We start from the raw sequence: 21,022 nt of genomic DNA on the forward strand, positions 1-21,022 counted from the left end.
TGCAGGCCTGAGCACTAGAAAACAAACACAGTAGGAAAGGAGATACTTATATTTTTCTGCTGGGGGTGATGTGTGCACTTAAATCCCAATCAGCTTTAAGAGTATACAGCACCTCTCAGGAGGGAACTTTAAGACAATTAAGTATTAGAGGAACAAATTAAATAGAGCTTCTTATGAGTGGGAAGAAACTGCTCCTTTATTTCATTGCAAATAACATTTTGTTGCTAGTGAATGCAGAACAAGATATGGGGAAAAGGAGATTGGAGGAGGAAGAAGAAAAAAGAGCAACAAATGAAAGAGGGATGATAAAAAATGAATTAAGAGAGGGAGGATGAGGGAGAACAATGGGGGAAATGGATGATGGAAATGGGAGTGATTGGAGGGAGGAGTTATGAGAAGGATTTATTAGGAAGAAGAAACATGCTATTTTATTAATTTATATGCTTGTTCTTTGTAGACAACTCTTATTTCCTCACTGCAGAGGAGTTGTATTTAATTATTATTGAGTGATTTAAGGAAAATAAATTTAACTGTGAATAATGTATCCTAGTCTATCTAGTTGCATGCTAATATGGCAATTGTTAATAAATCTAAGCTTGTAACCTAGTCCCTGTAACTACTAAATTCAGCTCTTAGCTGTGTAGAAGAGTTATGCTTAATTTGCTTGAATGCTATTTTCTTATAGCACCTACGACCTGATTTTATGAAGGACTTATGACTGAAAAACCGTACTAGATGTGGAATTGGACCTATTGACTTCAATTAAATAAATAGCAAAACTTTAACTTAAAATGGGTGGAAGATTTGGCTCAATAGATACCTCATTGGATACCTCACAGGACTAGGACCTTAGTGACAAAAAGATTGCTTACAAAATATTTGGTTTCCTCAACACTGGTTATTTCCCAGCCTTATTTCAATATATCTAATAGTAATTCCACTCTTCTCCCCCCACCCTTACCCTTCTTTCTACTAAGAGAAAATTGTAAATCTAATTTTATCCCCCCCCCCCGAGAAGTTTTGCATGAGTCTTTTGGCTTAAGTATTAAAGGGTTTCGGTACAACTTCCACAGTGGCTTGATCAAAAAGGTGGAGTCCTGAAAGCTCTGTGTGTTTATCCAATCCTGAGTCTATCATCAAGCATGCACCTTGCAGACAAAAAGGTGACTACTCCTATAGGTTCTCTCTGTTTTTTATTTTTATTTTTTAATTCTCTTCTGTCACTGAGCCATTGATTTCCTAAATCATTTAATCACCTGCTTAAGACCCATTTAGAGTGGGACTTCATTAGGACTTAAGCACATATTTAACTTTAACCATGTGTTTAAGTGTTGTATCAACTCAGGGCTAGCACTGATTTAGCTCAGTGACTGTTAGCAACAGTGGGCATGCCTCCCAATAGTCCTGAGTTTTGTGGGACTGTTCCACTTTGATGCCCAACACTCCCTTACCTGATTGAAGTAGAATGCTTCCTGCATTCAGTGGTGCCTGATGCTATATGCACATTGTGCACAGTGTGTACAATTGGCAGGGAAAAGGATAGGGAGGGCAGCAGCTTCAGCTGCTCCTGGGTATGCTCAGCCTCCTCAGGTATGCTCACTAGCTGCAAGGTAGATCAGGAATGGGGAGTGATGCTGGTCCCAAGCAGGCTGGGTTGGATGGTGAGGACTGAGCATGGCACAGGTGTGCAAGGTGCTGGGGCCAGTGGCTGCAGTGGGGATGGCTCCACAGGGATTGACTATGACCAGTTGTCCCGCTTTAGCCACTTGAAATGTTGGGAGGTGTGACAGTGGGTGCCCTACCATAGATAGGTGGCCGCTGCCGCCACCTCCACCATGTTTCTAGCTTGCCTAGTTTAGGGAAAGTTCCCCCTTTGTCCTAGTGTTAAATTACACTGGTGCAATATCCTTAGATTCGCTTTGAGCAGCGTTATAGTACATGCTAGTTAAAATGGTGGTGGCAGGGTTTAGCGAATGGGCATTCCAGTGAGTTTAGAACTCAGCCTTCAATATGTCAGGGGTGAGGTTTGCCTATGATATGTTTTCCAAGTGGGAGAGAGCAGTTCTTTGCTCTTGCATATCAGCGTGGTATTGGTTTTAAAATAACTTATTAAGATAGACTACACAGCTGTTTAATCTTTCTCTTAGTTCCTGGTGGAAAACAAAGCGTGGGGGGGGGGGGGCGGGGAAACAATTGAGATCCATTTGGATTGTGTCACGAAACAGACATCTAAGCAGTCTCTTGCCAGCCACAGTTGTCTCAAGGGGATAAAGCAGCAGCCAACATACTGGGAGTTTCTTGGTACTGCCTATGTTATTGCAAGTAAACTGAATTGCTGTTTTAATGTGTCAGTAAACAGTGAGTCATTCCTTCAGTACATTTGAGGGTTTAGTGTGTTCAAAGGTGAATAAAACTATGGACTCTGCATACCCAATAGGTCAGTTTTGAAGATGGATAGCTTTGTTTTCCTAAAATACAGATCCATATCTTAGCTTTTTTTAAAAGAAAAGAAAGAGTGAAAATCAATCATCAAAATAGAACGCCTTACATTTTTAAAGTTTGCATCACAGAAGCCGTCACAGTTTGCACAATTGGTACCTTTTGAAAGGCAAATCAGGTTTGAAACAGTTGCATAACTGCGTGCAGGATGTCTATATTGCCAATGGTGTGGATTTAGTATGACTATAGGCCTGCACTATTCACCCGTCTTAACAAAACCCTTCAAATGTGTTGTTTTTCAATAAACTAAAACTACATGTTGTCTAATGTTGCCAAACATTTTCAGGCTTCCACCCTTACAACATTTTTGTGAAAGTCATAATTACTTGATTATAGGAGGTTATAACTGGACTTTGTCCTTCTGTAGTGTAGAGCACATTATTGGTGTCTAATAATTCAGGTATCAGTGACATGGTAAATTGTGCTAAAGATCTATAACCACTTCCTCAAAAACAATGAGAAGTCTGGTGGCACCTTAAAGACTAACAGATTTATTTGGGCATAAGCTTTCATGTGTAAAAAAAAAAACCTTCTTCAGATGCACCTGTTTTTGTGGATACAGACTAAGATGGATACCCCTCTGATACATAATCATTTCCTGTACTTGACACTACAGCTATTCTACATTCTCCAGGTGTTTTATTTAAAATAAGGTAGTGTTCCTGAGCTATGCAGTTTTTTATGGATTACCATCTCTCTATATGTCCCAAAAATGAGAGCAACATGGACCACACTCTAATCAGAGATTGACCATACACTTTTGGATCCCTATGACCCAAAAACTGACCTCGATTTTCACTAGAAATCTGACCTTGTTCTACTAGCCGTGCTGAAGCTCCACCAGTGCTAGTACAGATGAGGCACTAGTGTTCTTACCACCCAGTTATCTAATCCCTACTCAGTGCAGGGCAAGATGAGTTGGTGGTAAAATCTCTGTTGGCTCCTCACTCCTGCAGAGAAGCAAGGGTAGCAAACTCACCAAAGAGCACGTCCAGACGGGGCTATAGGTTGATGTTGTGGATATCGGAGGTGGGGCTGAAAACAGTTTAGTTTTGTCTACACTAGGAGATTAGCCGCTTGTTGAAGGGCATGTGTTGCTAGCACAGGGACAGCTAGCTAATAGAGGACACAGGTGGGGGCCGGGTCCGCTCTACACGAGGGAAATGCTAGGGAGCTGAACAATCTGGGGAACCCTTGTGCGGCAGGCGACTGGCAAAGGGTATCGACTAGCTCCACTCTAAGCAGGGCTAGAGGGCACCGCTCACAGCGTCCCAGGGCCTCGTCCCAGGGAGCCCCGCTGGAGGGGAGGAGCCCCAGCCGCCTGCTACGGCTGCACGCCAGTCGCTGAGCGAGCTGAGGAGAGGGCCTGGGCGCGGCTCGGAGAGCGGGAGGGAAGGCGGCACATTTAAAGCTGGGCCCGGGCAGCCCCTCCCCGGAGCAGCCGCGAGTCTAGCGCGGGCCAGGAGGCGGCAGGAGCAGGTAACGCGGCGCTGCGGGAGGGTTGGTCCCTCGTCCCTGTCACCCCCTTCTTCTCTCCCCCCGGCTCATCCTGCCTTTCCCCTCAGCTCGGGACCCCGGCATCCTTCCTCGCAATCCGCTTGCGGTAACCGCATCGCCCTCTCCAGCGCCCCCCACCCCGCCGGGGCCGGGGCCGGGGCAGGTGGCTCTAGGGACTAGCAGCGGCAGAGCCAAGGCACGGCGCTGCTCTTCGCCTGCTGCGGCGGGCGCTCAGGCCTCAGCTGCGTTAGGAGACCCGGGGGCTGGCTGTGCAACCTCCCCCGTCTCACCGGTGCGTCCCCGCAGCGGTTCGAGTTAGTGACCCAGGGAAAGGAGCCTCTCCAAGGAGAGCGGAGCTGTCTGGAAGAAATGGACGCGGATGGTAGATCGGGTCATCGGGCTGCTGCTAACACCCCCGCGTACAAAAGCGGGAGCCTGGCTTGGTGGGCTGCTTTTGTACTGCAGGTGTGGTGAAGGGACGTGGAAACCTCGCTAATGGAGGTGAGCAGTGTCTCTCTTGTGGCCTTAGGAGCTAACAGCTCAAACAACAATCTGGTTAAACAGTGCCCCGCAAAGGGAAAAATGGGTTTGGGGTCGTATATGATCTATTTAGATGGCCTGAAAGTTGTTTCAAAATACTCCCCCTTCCCCTCTTCCCGCCTTGTCTTTTATCTTCTAGAAATATCAGGAATGTCCAGTCTGGGTGGTGGGGTTGTTCTTCCTTTTGGGAATTTTTTAGGCGTTCTTTGAAGGGGTGGAGGTGGTTGCATCTTTTAAAAAAAACTTTCCTATTTCAGTTGAATAGTTGTAAACAATCCAAATTTTGATAGTCGGAGTAAAAAATTACTTCCTTTCTTAATGACCTAGGTTTCAGTTGCTTGATACCTGTGCCTCCCTTATACATTCATAATAAAGTTAAAAATACATAAACTAATTTTCCACCATTGTTTATCTGTATTCCAAATACAAAGGCCCTCCACTGAGATGTAGCATCATCATTATGCTAGGTCCTGTAAAACTTAAGAGTTCTGTGCCTACATAATGAGACAGGCCATGGGCAGGGGGAGAAAGGAAGTATTGCTGATAGAAGGTTACATGCTTTGTAGCTTCAGTCCAAGTGCATTGTACACACAAAAGGTGACCAGATGTCCCGATTTTATAGGGACAGCCCTGATATTTGGTGCTTTTTTATATATAGGCATCTATTAACTCCCACCTCCTGTCCTGATTTTTCACACTTGCTGTCTGGTCACCCTAGACACACCAGAGGTTCCTTTTATCCCTCCATAAACTCCATTTGTACTACTCTCCCATTCCCCTCAAAAACTTCCTGCAACCACCCATGCTAGAGAGGTTGCGTGTGCCCCATCCAATAGCCCCATTCCCCATCCCATTGGTTGTGTGCCCCTCTAGTCCCCCTTCCCATATGCCAAAGTCCTCTGTTCTGCCCCTTTATGCACAGGGTCTGTGGGCTATGAAGTTTTTGCCACTTCAGTTATTTTGGTATAGTTAAAGTGGCAAACCTCTCTAGTGAGGGGGTCTCAAACTCAAATGACCACGAGGGCCACATAAGCACTCGTACATTCGCCCGAGGGCTGCACCACTGACCACCCCCCTCCACCCCTTCCATGAGGCCGTGCCCCTGCCCTGCCTCTTCCCACTCCTTCCCTGCCCCCATTCTAACCCCTTCACCAAAATCCCCACCCCAACTCCGCTCCTTCCCTGCCCCTGAGGGATGCAGGAGGGGTGTGGGATGCAGGAGGGGTGTGGGGTGCAGCAGGGGGCTCAGGGCAGGGGGTTGGGGTGCAGGAGGGGTGTGGGGTCCGGCAGGGGGCTCAGTCCGTGTGCCTGGAAAACACTAACCCAGACATGTCCTGGTGGACTTTGCTGAGTCACAGAGTTGAGCAATCCCCCATTTTGCGATGCTTGCACAGCCCTCTTACAGCATTGTAAATCCCTTGATTGTAACTCCCCTGCTGATTAATGGCTATTTAGCACCATCCTGGGAATGGGTCACCTCATTTGTCACTGGAGAACTAGCAGTGAAGACTCTCAAACTTACAACATATTTCAGTAACAACCATATAGCAAAATCTCATAACTTCATACACACACATGATATACATATTTTGACAGAACAATGGGTTTCAGAAGATCATAACTTTTCATATATCTTCTTATATGGCATGCTTTGTATGAAATATATCATAATTATATGATTGGTGAATATGGGGGTTCCTGGGTGCTGCTTTGAGGTACAGAGTGCCACACTGGTGTGTAAGTTTGTTTTCAGGACCACCAACCTGGCCCACAGATTATTTTATGAACCCAGCAAAGCACACAACCACTGCTTGCTGTAGCAGACAAAACCACTGCTAACTCCAGAGTTCAGATCCAAGGAACAGGTTTATATCAGTAGAGGTACAAAGTACCACACCCCTGTGATCAGTTGAGCGTGACCTGCCAGTGATCTGGCTTAGTACATACAGACAAGGCTGTACACAAACAAAGGCAAAGACTTAAATTTCAGTACACTTTTATGCTCAAGATGACCCCATATTTTTATCCACACCCCCTCCTCTGATTCATTACATAACGAGTAATAATATTTTATGACCAAATATAAGATTCTGCATTACACCCTAAATTATATAACTTGATTATCTACTTATTAATAATTTTCTTATTGTTAATTTTAATATTTGACAGGGACTTTCTTTCTTTACCCTGATCATATTTGGTGGGGTCATCACAACCTCTCATTGTTACTGCATCCTTGTTATTTACCTAAATATCAAGGACATTTCAAGAAGTGAAATAACAGGATATTTAGTTAGCCAAAAAGTTGTCTTGCGCTCCTTTCCAAAGGTCTGATGAACCAAACTAAACTAGGCCTACATTTATATTGATTATGCACTTGTCTATCTAATATGTGATATATATGATCCATTAAATACACTTAGGTCCTTACCCTTTTACATGAGGTAAGTTTACCTAATCATTGTCTCACCTCCTTACATGGTGTAACTTTTCTAGTGTAGACTACCACTTAGGGTATGTCTACACCTACCTTGGATTGACACTGTGGCGATTGATCCACTGGGGGTTGATTTAGCGGGTCCAGTGAAGACCCACTAAATCGATCACAGATCACTTTCCCGTCTACTCCAGTACTTCACCAGAATGAGAAGCATAAGGTAAGTTCTCCCGTCGACCCAGTACAGTGTAGACACCACAATAAGTAGACCTAAGCTATGTCAACTCCAGCTACGTTATTTAGGTCGACTTAGCCCTGTAGTGTAGATCTGCCTTCAGTGTTGAACAGAGCCTTCATGCAAACAATGTAGGGTAAAAATGGAACCGATCATACCTGAATTTATGCTGGCTACTTATTTCCTGATACATATTTCTTGTCACAATGGGCTGAATACAGTAGGTTTCCTGGAGAGTCATTTGTTGCTGGTTCAGGCTTTATTCAGATGTCTGCATGGGACCCTCAGTGCTGTAGCTGAGTAGTTACATACACATGTAGAGAATGATTAATTGTCCATTATAAGCTAAGGTACATTCTCTGAAAAGAGAGACACTTGGGTGTTAAACCAGTCACCCTACAAATATTAAGCAAACTAAATATAAATATTAGTATAAAATAATATTCATGGCTTAGAAAGGCCTCCCAACATGCAGCAGGGAGAATTAACTGATGGGTGTTGTGGGGACACAAGACATCCTTTTCAAAACTTAAACTTTGTTTTTAAATGATGTTGCAAAGATAACATTAAATAGCTGATCTGAATGTAAACTGATGTCATTTTGTCTGGCCTAAACTAGCATTTAGGGAAAGGAGGTGGGGGAAGAAAATCTCCTACTAGCGTAAAAAATGATGAAGGCAATAGCGTGGTATCTAAATCAAGAATTCTCAAACACTTTTGTGGACCACTCCTTCTTTCAAATCATGATATCTGAGATAATCTTCTCTCCTAATCATGATAATAGCCCGTTGGCAACTCTGGAAATTGCTTACATGGAAGAGTTATACTATGAAAATATTAAAAATTGGCTACAAGCACCTAAAATTAAATTTTTTTTTTTTAGCAGCTGGAAATGTGGAGGTGAGCAGCCAGCTTCCTGCAGAGTACCATTGGTCCACAAACTGCAGTCTGCCACTCTCTCTGCTTTTATTTGTGTAATCTTACACAGATAAAAAGGATGCCCTTTTTCTCAATGTTGCTATCACTGGTGGAATTGCAATGATGTAAGACTTAGCACCAAAAAAGCTAGTGTAACACAGCCTCTAAGTCTCAAGACAGATGATTGAAATGACACTAAAAATGACTCTAATGTTTTCAGATGACTGTTCCAGAGGCATTGGTGAAACTGATCAATAATATTGCCAATTTCATGCTGCTGCAGATGCTTTACTGAGCATCAGCAGCCACTATTCCCTGAGGAGTAAGAGCTCCAGCCATGGCCCCCCAAAAAGAGGCTGGAAGAAGGGCTGGCTAACAGGCCTTTCTGCATTTCACCTGAAACAGTGAGATGCTCATAGGGTGGGGAGGAAGAGAAGGAAAAGAGACAAAGCTGCTATCCTTTTCATAAAAAGAAAAGGAGTACTTGTGGCACCTTAGAGACTAACCAGTTTATTTGAGCATAAGCTTTCGTGAGCTACAGCTCACTTCATCGGATGCATACTGTGGAAAATACAGAAGATGTTTTTATACACACAAACCATGAAAAAATGGGTGTTTATCACTACAAAAGGTTTTCTCTCCCCCCACCCCACTTTCCTGCTGGTAATAGCTTATCTAAAGTGATCACTCTCCTTACAATGTGTGTGATAATCAAGGTGGGCCATTTCCAGCACAAATCCAGGTTTAACAAGAACGTCTAAGGAACGGGGGGGGGGGAAACAAGGGGAAATAGGTTACCTTGCATAATGACATAGCCACTCCTAGTCTCTAGTCAAGCCTAAGTTAATTGTATCCAATTTGCAAATGAATTCCAATTCAGCAGTCTCTTGCTGCAGTCTGGTTTTGAAGTTTTTCTGTTGTAATATTGCAACTTTCATGTCTGTAATCGCGTGACCAGAGACCATATACTGTCCTGTAGTAGGCGACTTCTGGGTACTCTTCTGGCTCTGTCAATCTGTTTTTTCACTTCCACAGGTGGGTATTGTAGTTGTAAGAATGCTTGATAGAGCTCTTGTAGGTGTTTGTCTCTGTCTGAGGGGTTGGAGCAAATGCGGTTGTATCGCAGAGCTTGGCTGTAGACAATGGATCGTGTGGTGTGGTCAGGGTGAAAGCTGGAGGCATGTAGGTAGGAATAGCAGTCAGTAGGTTTCCGGTATAGGGTGGTGTTGATGTGACCATCGTTTATTAGCACTGTAGTGTCCAGGAAGTGGATCTCTTGTGTGGACTGGACCAGGCTGAGGTTGATGGTGGGATGGAAATTGTTGAAATCATGGTGGAGTTCCTCAAGGGCTTCTTTTCCATGGGTCCAGATGATGAAGATGTCATCAATATAGCGCAAGTAGAGTAGGGGCGTTAGGGGGCGAGAGCTGAGGAAGCGTTGTTCTAAGTCAGCCATAAAAATGTTGGCATACTGTGGGGCCAAGCAGGTACCCATAGCAGTGCCGCTGATTTGAAGGTATACATTGTACCCAAATGTAAAATAGTTATGGGTAAGGACAAAGTCACAAAGTTCAGCCACCAGGTTAGCCGTGACATTATCGGGGATAGTGTTCTTGACGGCTTGTAGTCCATCTTCTGTGTGGAATGTTGGTGTAGAGGGCTTCCACATCCATAGTGGCCAGGATGGTGTTATCAGGAAGATCACCGATGGATTGTAGCTTCCTCAGGAAGTCAGTGGTGTCTTGAAGGTAGCTGGGAGTGCTGGTAGCGTAGGGCCTGAGGAGGGAGTCTACATAGCCAGACAATCCTGCTGTCAGGGTGCCAATGCCTGAGATGATGGGGTGCCCAGGATTTCCAGGTTTATGGATCTTGGGTAGTAGACAGAATATCCCAGGTCGGGGTTCCAGGGGTGTGTCTGTGCAGATTTGATCTTGTGCTTTTTCAGGGAGTTTCTTGAGCAAATGCTATAGTTTCTTTTGGTAACTCTCAGTGGGATCAGAGGGTAATGGCTTGTAGAAAGTGGCGTTGGAGAGCTGTCGAGCAGCCTCTTGTTCATATTCCGACCTATTCATGATGACAACAGCACCTCCTTTGTCAGCCTTTTTGATTATGATGTCAAGAGTTGTTTCTGAGGCTGTGGATGGCATTGTGTTCTGCACGGCTGAGGTTGTGGGGCAAGTGATGCTGCTTTTCCACAATTTCAGCCCGTGCGCTTTGGTGGAAGCACTCTATGTAGAAGTCCAGTCTGCTCTCTCAACCTTCAGGAGGAGTCCACCTAGAATACTTCTTTTTGTAGTGTTGGTAGGGAGGTCTCTGTGGATTAGTATGTTGTTCAGAGGTGTGTTGGAAATATTCCTTGAATTGGAGATGTCGAAAATAGGATTCTAGGTCACCACAGAACTGTATCATGTTCATGGGGGTGGAGGGGCAGAAGGAGAGGCCCCGAGATAGGACAGCTGCTTCTGCTGGGCTAAGAGTATAGTTGGATAGGTTAACAATATTGCTGGGTGGGTTGAGGGAACCATTGCTGTGGCCCCTTGTGGCATGTAGTAGTTTAGAAAGCTTAGTGTCCTTTTTCTTTTGTAGAGAAGCAAAGTGTGTGTTTTAGTAAAGCCAGCCATGAGGAAGTTTGTGTGGAAGGTTGGTTTTTTATGAGAGTATCCATTTTTGAGAGCTCATGCTTTATCTTTCCCTGTTTGCTGTAGAGGATGTTGATCAGGTGATCCACTGTTTCTTTGAGAGCGTGTGGCACAAGCTGTCAGCATAGTCTGTGTGGTATGTAGATTGTAATGGATTTTTTACCTTCAGTCCTTTTGGTACGATGTCCATCTGTTTGCATTTGGAAAGGAAGATGATGTCTGTCTGTATCTGTACACGTTTTTTCATGCAGTTGATTTCCATTCCATACTGCTAAATGCAGTACCTTGCATGATGACAGGTTTCAGAGTAGCAGCCGTGTTAGTCTGTATTCGCAAAAAGGAGTACTTGTGGCACCTTAGCGACTAACCAATTTATTTGAGCATAAGCTTTCGTGAGCTACAGCTCACTTCATCGGATGCATACTTCACCTACTACAGGACAGGCCTAACAAAGAAAATAACAGAACACCACTAGCCATCACCTTCAGCCCCCAACTAAAACCCCTCCAACGCATTATCAAGGATCTACAACCTATCCTGAAGGATGACCCAACACACTCTCAAATCTTGGGAGACAGGCCAGCCCCCCAACCTGAAGCGAATACTCCCCAGCAACCACATACCATACCACACAACAGAACCACTAACCCAGGAACCTATCCTTGCAACAAAGCCCGTTGCCAACTGTGCCCACATGTCTATTCAGGGGACACCATCACAGGGCCTAATCACATCAGCCACACTGTCAGAGGCTCGTTCACCTGCACATCTACCAATGTGATATATGCCATCATGTGCCAGCAATGCCCCTCTGCCATGTACATTGGTCAAACTGGACAGTCTCTATGTAAAAGACTAAATGGACACCAAATCAGATGTCAAGAATTATAACATTCATAAACCAGTTGGAGAACACTTCAATCTCTCTGGTCACGTGATTACAGACATGACAGTTGCGATATTACAACAGAAAAACTTCAAAACCAGATTCCAGCGAGAGACTGCTGAATTGGAATTCATTTGCAAATTGGATACAATTAACTTAGGTTACCTTGCATAATGACGTAGCCACTCCCAGTCTCTATTCAAGCCTATTTCCCCTTGTTTTTTTCCTCCTCCTCTTCCCCCCCCCCCCCCCCAGGAGAGGGTTCGCAGCTGAGAATCACAAGCAGAGAGATGCACCTACCTGTAGTGAGGACTTAGGCATTTTTGTCTGTGAGAGGGACAAGACTTAAGACACGCCCCTGCCATCAGCGTCTTCCATTGGCTAAGTAAGGGAGCTCTCTATGTAGCATGCTGTCTGTTGTGGATCATATTCTAATGTGCCTGTCTCTCTCCATTCATTGTATAGAGAGCCTAGGTGCCTAACTCAGACTTTGTGGATTGCATTGATGTTCCTGTGATTTTTCTAGGTGCCTGAAAGTTCGGGGTTGTGATGCTGAATGTGAATCTAAGCCCCCGAATTGTTCAGCTACCGAATTATATCCTTTGGGTATTAAACTCCTATAAACTGGAAAGAAAGGATCATGAGATAATGTAATGCAAGCTTACTTATGTGTTCCTGTGCTTTCTGCCCCATGCAAGTAGAATTGTCTACTGTATTTTATCCTCTGCTGCTTAGTAATCAAGACTGCATATGATCTCCTGTCCTGGTGAAGAAGGTTTTCTCATCAATAAGAGCTACTGTGGCAGGATTCAATTTAGATAATGTGGTTTGTAATCTGTAGTAGATATGATGTTGCAGTGTTCTGTATGACATCCTAGAATACAGTGGTTGTCAGTAGCAATAAAACTGCATTGGAATGTTATGGGCTGAAGTACTCTCCAGGACAGGACGGTGATTTGTACACGATTTTGAACAAATTATTTGTTTGACAACTTTCGTTAGATAGTTTTAGCGGAGTGGACTGTTATAGTTTGGCTGTGTCCCAGGTCTTAGGGAAACCTCTATGAGCTCTAGTTCATCTGAAGGGTTAGCTGTGAGAGTGTCTTGAAATCAGATATGTACTGACCAGAAGATTTCTGAGCTTGATAGCATCTATTTAATAGTAATTTAGAACATGAGGAAGGTATCCGACCGAGAATCTCCGATTTCTTGAGTAGCTTGAAGATGCAGCATACCAGGATGTTGGCCCTTTTTCTGTTTTAAATGCCCTCTGAAACATCAACACTGACCGCTTTTTCTGGAAATTTTTTTCTGTTTTGAATATTTTTTTCAAATTGACTCTCGTCTGGGATCTAACTTTATTTAGATAAATGCTGTAGTTTGTTGTGGGTTGCTGCTTCTTCCTGTTGGTTCCTTTTTGTTACGCCCCCAAATGAGTGGTGTAAATTACTTTGTCTAAACAGAAACCACGATGCTGTGCTGAGTAGACATTGGGGTTCATGCTGGAAGTGGTACAGCAAATAATCTTCCGTGGCAGACAATACCCTCTTTCTGCTACTTGGTGAAGAAAAGGTGAGTTTGCTGCAGTATTTTAATCTGCTGTATGGAACCACAGTTTTACTGTATTACTAGGCCTGCAAGTAAGTTGTTTTTCTGTAATGAGAATTGTCTTCCACTGAGCTGTGATGGTATGATTAACAGTTGCCTAATTCGGTATTGCAGTTGCTCTTTTTGAGTTTAATTATTTAGGCTTGTTAAAGGAATCTTACATGTGTCTGATGTGTTTTGATAAAAGCTGTCATCTTCTGTGACTATTAAACTTTTGAAGTACAGCACAAAACCAAGTTTCTGGGACCCAAGTTAAAACCAAAGATGTTGAATTTGAAATAAGAAATACTGTATAAGGCCTTGGAAATTCACAAATTAATTTGTGAAAAATAATGAGGAATGTGAGTAAAAATGGGGCTTATGCATTTGAGCTGACTTTGAGATAGTAAGGAGTCAAGAATGGATGGCTTGTAACTATTATGTTACAAGGATTGTCTACAGACTCTCCAAACAATCCATAGTTACAGTAGGGCAGTTTTATGAACTCGTCATTAAAACACGATTGCAATAAGACTGAATAGAGGTGAACTTGAGCTGTGAAGTTCTGACTGAGAGTTTTGATGTTAGGCCTATCTATACCCAACAGATATATTTAAATAAAGCACCGTAAGAAATGGTAGGGTTAAGAAACCATGAAACAACTGACATTCTTAAAACTTGTTTCTAATTTGTCTTGAGCATCATTAAGGTCAAATTAGAAGTAAAGTAATGCAGTAAGCAAAATATTGTTTATACACGATCAATAATCCAACACATCTGAAAAACATTTAAGAAATGCATTTCTTTCATATTGTCACATTTTTTTTTCTCCATTTGGGTGGAATACATAACTAATATTCAGAGCTTGAATATTTAATTTCTAATCTAAATATCTGAATGGAACTTGAGTTAGTTATCCTGGAATAAACATTTTTGGCTGAGCTCTGAGGGTCAACTTTACTAAATCACCTAGTCCAAACTTCATTGTCTGTATCTCAAATACAGTTAAACTGTCTTTTATTTTAGGCAGAATAAACATGCCCTTGAAAATCTGCTTCTGACAAAATGAGGAGTGTGGGGGAGGGGGGGAGGAATTCTTTTACTGGATTGTATTAATGGGAATACAGCATATTTAAATCAAGAAAAGGAAGGCAGGGGTTTTTTTGCTTGGCCATTATTAGGTTTCAGCTGTATTAAATTTTGGACACGACATGTTTATTTAAAAAACACCTGCATTGGTGGATTCAGAGGTTTGGGGTGGGGTAAAGTATATGTAGGGAAAAAGCATGCTCATTGTACATTAAAGATCAGACATAACTGTCCTGTAAATATATGAGGATGTTAGCAAAGGAGTGCATTATTCCCTGGTCAAAAAGTTAAACAGAATAAATGTGTTTAGAAGTCAAGAAGGAAAAATGTAAGAATCTTTTTGGTAATAAAACAAGATGCCAAGGGAATCTGTAGCATTTCTCTCATTGGTGGTGTTTTGTTTTTTTTTTAAGGAATTTGTTGGGAGTTATTTAAGCTGCAGTATTCTTGATACAATGTAGAGGGAAGGACCAGCTGACTTGCTCAGTGTTCTTTCCAACCCAGTTGATTTCATTTGATACAAACTTAGGGCTTGTTCAAGACAGGGCATTGGACTAGTTGTTGGTGCTATAATAATAGTCCATTTAGGAAATAATGGCATTATGTATATCTTTCCTTCTACAGACCATGGGTTCTGAATCAAAGCAAAGTTTCATAGGAAGCTTTCTGCAGCCTCCAGATAAAATGGTTGTTCCTACCTTTGGTCAGAGCAAGTCAAAGAAGGCAACAGCTACCACTGGTGACATGCTTCCTGCCCCAAACAACCAAGGTAAAGCCACAAAAAAAGTGTTCTTTTTAACTCTATTAAGCAAATTGCCTTGTCTGTTCTACTTATGAACGTTAGTCATTTAGATCATTGGACTGGAGGCTTGTGTGGAGAGTGAGTAGTATCCCCAGACTTGGGGCTGTATCCTAGAAGCTGGTTGCCACCTCTCGTAACTTTGGCTGTGAAATCTGTTTTGTTTGAAAATTGGAGATGTGCTCTGAAGACAAAGGAGAATGCTTCTGTAGAGTTTGAAGTTTATCACTTTCTTTTTAGTATTACTTTGATTTGAAACTTTGATTTTTGTATGACATTGTTTGCTTCCCTCTAGGTCAAAAATCACTTAACTTTCTGTATAAGATCCCCTGGAAAACTTGAGAAGAAAATACATTGTAAAGAACCAAAGTTATAAACTACTTTGGTTATGGATAGTTTTGAGCCAAGTCTTGTTCCCGTTGCTGTTAATGTGAATTATTTGCTATTGATTTTGGTGGGAGCAACATTGGGTACTATGTATGTGAACATGTTTCTTTCTACTGTGGCTTAATCATAGGAAGAACCTAAGGCTCCTTCTTTAGTTGACCCCTAAGAGGGTTCTTACACAAGCTTCTGCTATGAGAGAGAGAGAGAGAGAGAGTGTGTTGGGTTGTCTCTTTTAAACTGTCGGACTACAGTTCTGGAGCTTAGTCTTCAGGTACACTGGAATAGTGCCTGGTACACCAAGGGGAAGATCTAAGGTGGCTTTATACCACATTTCTGCCTTCTAGTCCCTGATCTTAGGGACAGTATTGCTCCAAGTTTGAGGCCTTTCTACATTAGGGGCCATTGTGCTAGCTGGGGGTCACTGCAACATGATCCAGCCAACAACCATGCTCTGAGGAAAATGGGGGTAGCTGGCAGGGAGAGCGGGGACATCACCAAGGGAGTCCTCCGTTTGTGTACAGGAAACCTTAAGGCTTATGTGTGCTATTGGAATGTCAGAGTGCTTAGTTTGTGTCAGAACTGAGCCCTTTCTCTGTAAGCGTGTGACTATGGAGAGGCAATAGCATCTTCGGAGTAAAAGCTGTAGCTGTGGTGATACTTCATCATAAACATTTGAAAGCACAGTTTTAACCACACATTATGTTAGGGAACAAATACTTTTTTGGAATGTAAAAATGGTTCCTCCTTGACATTTTTCCAAAGTGTCTAACTTTCCCTTCGATCTGTCCAAAACAATCACATGATGCCACAATAAGTGAATCCTAAATAGATGTTGAGGTTGACTCATCCAAGAAGCTTTTTTCCAAGGACAAGAATAATCAAGGATAATTGATTATTAGGGATAATAATCAAGATGATAATCAAGGAATTGCCATTATTTGGCAGTAGAAGCAGTTCTTTCAATAAAGCAGATATTGGGGAGAAAAAGGGGCAACAGAATATCTGACACTCAAAGTAGCTCAAACTGGCTTTCAGAAGTGAGAGAAAAATCTAGGATCTGTTAAAATGTACTCCTCTTCCTTCCTGCCATCCCTATGAAAATGCCCCTGTGACCTATAAGGAATGTAGATTGGGTAACTGAAGAGCAGAGCATAAATCAAGTGCAGAGGTTACACAGAAAATACGACTGAGCCAGAAACAAGACTTAATTTCTAATCTCAATAGCAAACCCATGTTGTATTCAGTAGATCACTGTGCCTCTGATGCAAATTGCTTCCAATCTCTGTATTTAGGCTAATTGTAAAACTGGGCAAACAATGCTTACCCATTTCTGAAAAGTTCTCTGAAATCTAGAAATTAAAAAGGATTACTCACCCTTCTCCAGGAGGCATTGCAAGTTAGGCATTGGCTGTTTAACTTAGAGACCTGAGTTCTAGTCTTTGGTCTGATATTTAATTTGCTATAACTTGCTGGCACCCCTTACTAGCATTTGGAGTGAAGATGGCTATGCATGTATACACAGCACATTCTCACTTATCGACATACAAAACGCATTTGTTTTGTAAGGTGTACATTGAATGTGTTGGGTCTCCATAGGATCCACTGTTAACTTTTCCAGTGGGTACTGTGGCTCTTCTCTAATAATTGGGTGAGTTATTTATCACATGTATTCTTTCTTTTTTAAATGGTCTTTTCTACTCCATTTAAAAAGGAAAATGGAGTATATGGCTTTAAAAACACATACACCACTGGGGGAAGCAAAACAGTTGTTTCAAATAGCAGTTAACTGATGTTTGTAATGTTGATTTATGTAAAAAGTACACTGTCTCTTCATAACCCTTATTGGTTTTTTTAAACATTTCTGTTTGTTTTTTTGGGAATCGATACAAGTTTTTAATGGCTAACACTATATTGCAATGCAGTAAAACACTTTTTTAAAAAATTCACTATTTTTCAATTGTTCACCAGCTCTGATGTCAGCCCTCAAAACTCTTCAAGAAAAGATCCGTCGTCTAGAGTTGGAGAGGTCGCAGGCTGAAGATAACCTGAGCTGCCTTTCCATTGAGGCTGCCCAGTATAAAAAGACCTTGCAGCATGAAACAAATGAGAAAGATATAGCACATGAGGAATTGATACAACAGAAAAAAGGTCTCTCTCCAATGGTGATAATTAGATTTGCAGACTTGCCATCTTTTTTTTTTTTTATTTTTATTTTTTTTTTAAATCAAAAATCCTGGAGCAGTCGCAATAAATTTAGTAAAAATCATGGGTTTAGGAGGAAATGGTGTAAAGTCACAGGTGTGTCATTTAAAGTGTAGCGGAGGGATTTACAAGTATGTGGGGAGGCGTTGGGCCCTACCCTGACGGGAAAGAGGCCTTGGGGGTGGGAGTGTTGCAGAGTGAATCCATCCTGCACTCACCTTCCAGCAATGGCTCCTGTCCCACAGGGCTAGCCCAGCTCCCTGCTACAGAGTCCAGGCAGGGTCCACCTCCTGTGATGACCCTACCGCCCTTCCTGGCCCTGGCGCTGCTGGATTTCCTGTCCCAAATTGGGCTGTGGAAGCATAAGTGGTCTGGCCATGGCCCACGTGCCCCCCCCCCCCCCCCATGCAACGCAGCTCCACAGCCTGTGAAACCCTGGACACAAAGAAAAGTCATGGTATTCATGACAACTTTACCTCAGTGACAAACCTGTCACCATACTAATAATAGAAATAGTCAGTATAGCTGTTAGTTCTCTCAAGTGAAGGAGTGCTCATGTTTGTTTTGGCAAGCTGCTATTGAATGCAGGTTCTAGTTTCAGCTTTGAGGAGTATAGTCCTATCCAATCATCATAATTTGTCTGAATTTTTCTTAATAAAAATTAACCAAATATTGCCTTACCAATCATAAAAGATTAGGGTTGGAAGAGACCTCAGGAGGTCATCTAGTCCAACCCCCTGCTCAAAGCAAGACCAACCCCAACTAAATTATCCCAGCCAGGGCTTTGTCAAGCCAGGCCTTAAAAACCCCTAAAGATGGAGATTCCACCACCTCCCTAGATAACCCATTCCAGTGCTTTACCACCCTCCTAGTGAAATAATTTTTCCTAATATCCAACCTAGACCTCCCCCACTGCAACTTCAGACCATTGCTTCTTGTTCTGTCATTGCCACCGCTGAGAACAGCCTAGCTCCATCCTCTTTGGAACCCCCCTTCAGATTGTTGAAGGCTGCTATCAAATCCCCCTAACTCTTCTCTTCTGCAGACTAAATAAGCCAAGTTCCCTCAGTCTCTCGTCATGTGCCCTAGCCCCCTAATAATTTTCATTGCCCTCTGCTGGACTCTCTCCAATTTGTCCACATCCTTTCTGTGGGGGGGGGGGGCCCAATCTGGATGCAATACTCCACATATGGCCTCACCAGTGCTGAACAAAGGGGAATAACCACTTCCCTCGATCTGCTGGCAATGCTCCTACTAATGCAGCCCAATATGCCATTAGCCTTCTTGGCAACAAGGGCACACTGACTCATATCCAGCTTCTCATCCACTGTAATCCCCACATCCTTTTCTGCAGAACTGCTGCTTAGCCAGTCAGTCCCCAGCCTGTGGCAGGGCATGGGATTCTTCAGTCCTAAGTGCAGGATTCTGCACTTGTTCTTGTTGAACCTCCATCAGATTTCTTTTGGCCCAATCCTCCAATTTGTCTAGGTCACTCTGGACCCTGTCCCTACCCTCCAGCATATCTATCTACCTTCCCCCCCCCCCCACCCCTGGTTTAGTGTCGTCCGCAAACTTGCTCAGGGTGCAGTCCATCTCATCATCCAGATCATTAATGAAGATCTTGAACAAATCTGGCCCCTGGTACTGTCCGCTTGATACCGGCTACCAACCAGACATCAAGCAGTTGATCACTACCTGTTGAGTCCAACAATCTAGGCAGCTTTCTGTCCACCTTATAGTCCATTCATCCAATCCATACTTTTTTAACTTGCTGGCAAGAATACTGTGGGAAACCGTATGAAAAGCTTTGCTAATATCAAAATATATCACATCCACTGCTTTTCCCCATATCCACAGAACCAGCTATCTCATCATAAAAGGCAATCAGGTTGGTCAGGCATTACTTGCCCTTGGTGAATCCAATCTTGACTGTTCCTGATCACCTTCCTCTCCTCCAAGTGCTTTAAAATGGATTCTTTGAGGACTTGCTCCATGATTTTTTCCAGGGACTGAAGTGAGGCTGACCGGTCTGTAGTTCCCTAGATTCTCCTCCATCCCTTTTTTAAAGATGGGCACTATATATTTGCCTTTTTCCAATCATCCAGGACCTCCCCCGATCGTGAAGAGTTTTCCAAGATAATGGCTCTGCAATTACATCAGTCAACTCCCTCAGCACCCTTGGATGCATTGCATCCGGCCCCATGGACTCGTGCATGTTCCAGCTTTTCTAAATAGTCCTTAACCTGTTCTTTCACCACTGAGGGCTGCTGACCACCTCCCCGTATTATGCTGCCCAGTGCAGCAGTCTGGGAGCTGACCTTGTCTGTGAAGACCAAGGCAAAAAAAGCATTGAGTACTTCAGGTTTTTCCACATGCTCTATCACTAGGTTGCCTCCCACATTCAGTAAGGGTCCCACACTTTCCCTGACAACCTTCTTGTTGCTAACGTACCAGTAGAAACCCTTCTTGTTACCTTTCATATCTCTTGCTAGCTGCAATTCCAATTGTGGTTTGGCCTTCCTGATTACACCCCTGCATGTTCGAACAATATTTTTACTCTTCCATAATCATCTGTCCAAGTTTCCACTTCTTGTAAGCTTCCTTTTTGTGTTTAAGCTCATCTCTGTGAAGCCAAGCTGGTTGCCTGCCATATTTGCTATTCTTTCTGCAAATCAGGATGATTTGTTCCTGCGCCCTCAATAAGGCTTCTTTAAAATACCGCCAGCTCTCCTGGACTCCTTTTCCCCCTCATATTAGCCTCTAAGGGAATCCTGCCCATCACTTCCCTAAGGGACTCAAAGTCTGCTTTTCTGAAGTCCAGGGTCCGTATTCTGCTACTCTCCTTTCTTCTTTTGCCAGGATCCTGAACTCGACCATCTCCTGGTCACTGCTGCCCAGGTTGCCACCCACTTCTACTTCCCCGACCAATTCTTCCCTGTTTGTGAGCAGCAGGTCAAGAAGAGCACAACCCCTAAGTTAGTTCCTCCGGCACTTGCATCAGGAAGTTGTCTTCAACACTCTCTAAAAACTTCCTGGATTGTCTATGCACTGCTGTGTTGCTCTCCCAGCAGATGTCAGGGTGGTTGAAGTCCCCCATGAGAACCAGGGTCTGTGATCTGGAAACTTCTGTTAGTTGTCCGAAGAAAGCCTCGTCTACCTCATCCTCCTGGTCTGATCTGGTCAATTGAGTTACTTTTCCGCTTGGTGCTAAATAAACCAGCTTTAGATACTGGATGTAATAAAGCTTATCAAGTAGCTGTTTCTGTGAGAAGTATAGCTATTTCACATGCGATCATGAAGGCTTCCG

The 21,022-nt window shown here is 43.2% G+C and overlaps 1 protein-coding gene across 1 annotated transcript in view; it reads left to right on the plus strand.

Moving 5' to 3' along the window:
- The first annotated feature begins 4,083 nt into the window (after nt 1-4,083).
- CEP57L1 (centrosomal protein 57 like 1) overlaps nt 4,084-21,022 on the plus strand; it is a 121,484-nt gene continuing 104,545 nt past the window's right edge. Inside the window, exons 1-3 of the mRNA XM_074948211.1 lie at nt 4,084-4,497; nt 14,952-15,096; nt 17,482-17,661. Of these exons, the coding sequence (XP_074804312.1) occupies nt 4,492-4,497; nt 14,952-15,096; nt 17,482-17,661 (331 nt within the window). The 5' untranslated portion in view covers nt 4,084-4,491. The remainder of the gene's footprint in view (nt 4,498-14,951; nt 15,097-17,481; nt 17,662-21,022) is intronic.

This window comes from Natator depressus, chromosome 3 (assembly GCF_965152275.1).
Source record: "Natator depressus isolate rNatDep1 chromosome 3, rNatDep2.hap1, whole genome shotgun sequence".
In the NCBI taxonomy this organism is placed as follows: Eukaryota; Metazoa; Chordata; order Testudines; family Cheloniidae; genus Natator; species Natator depressus.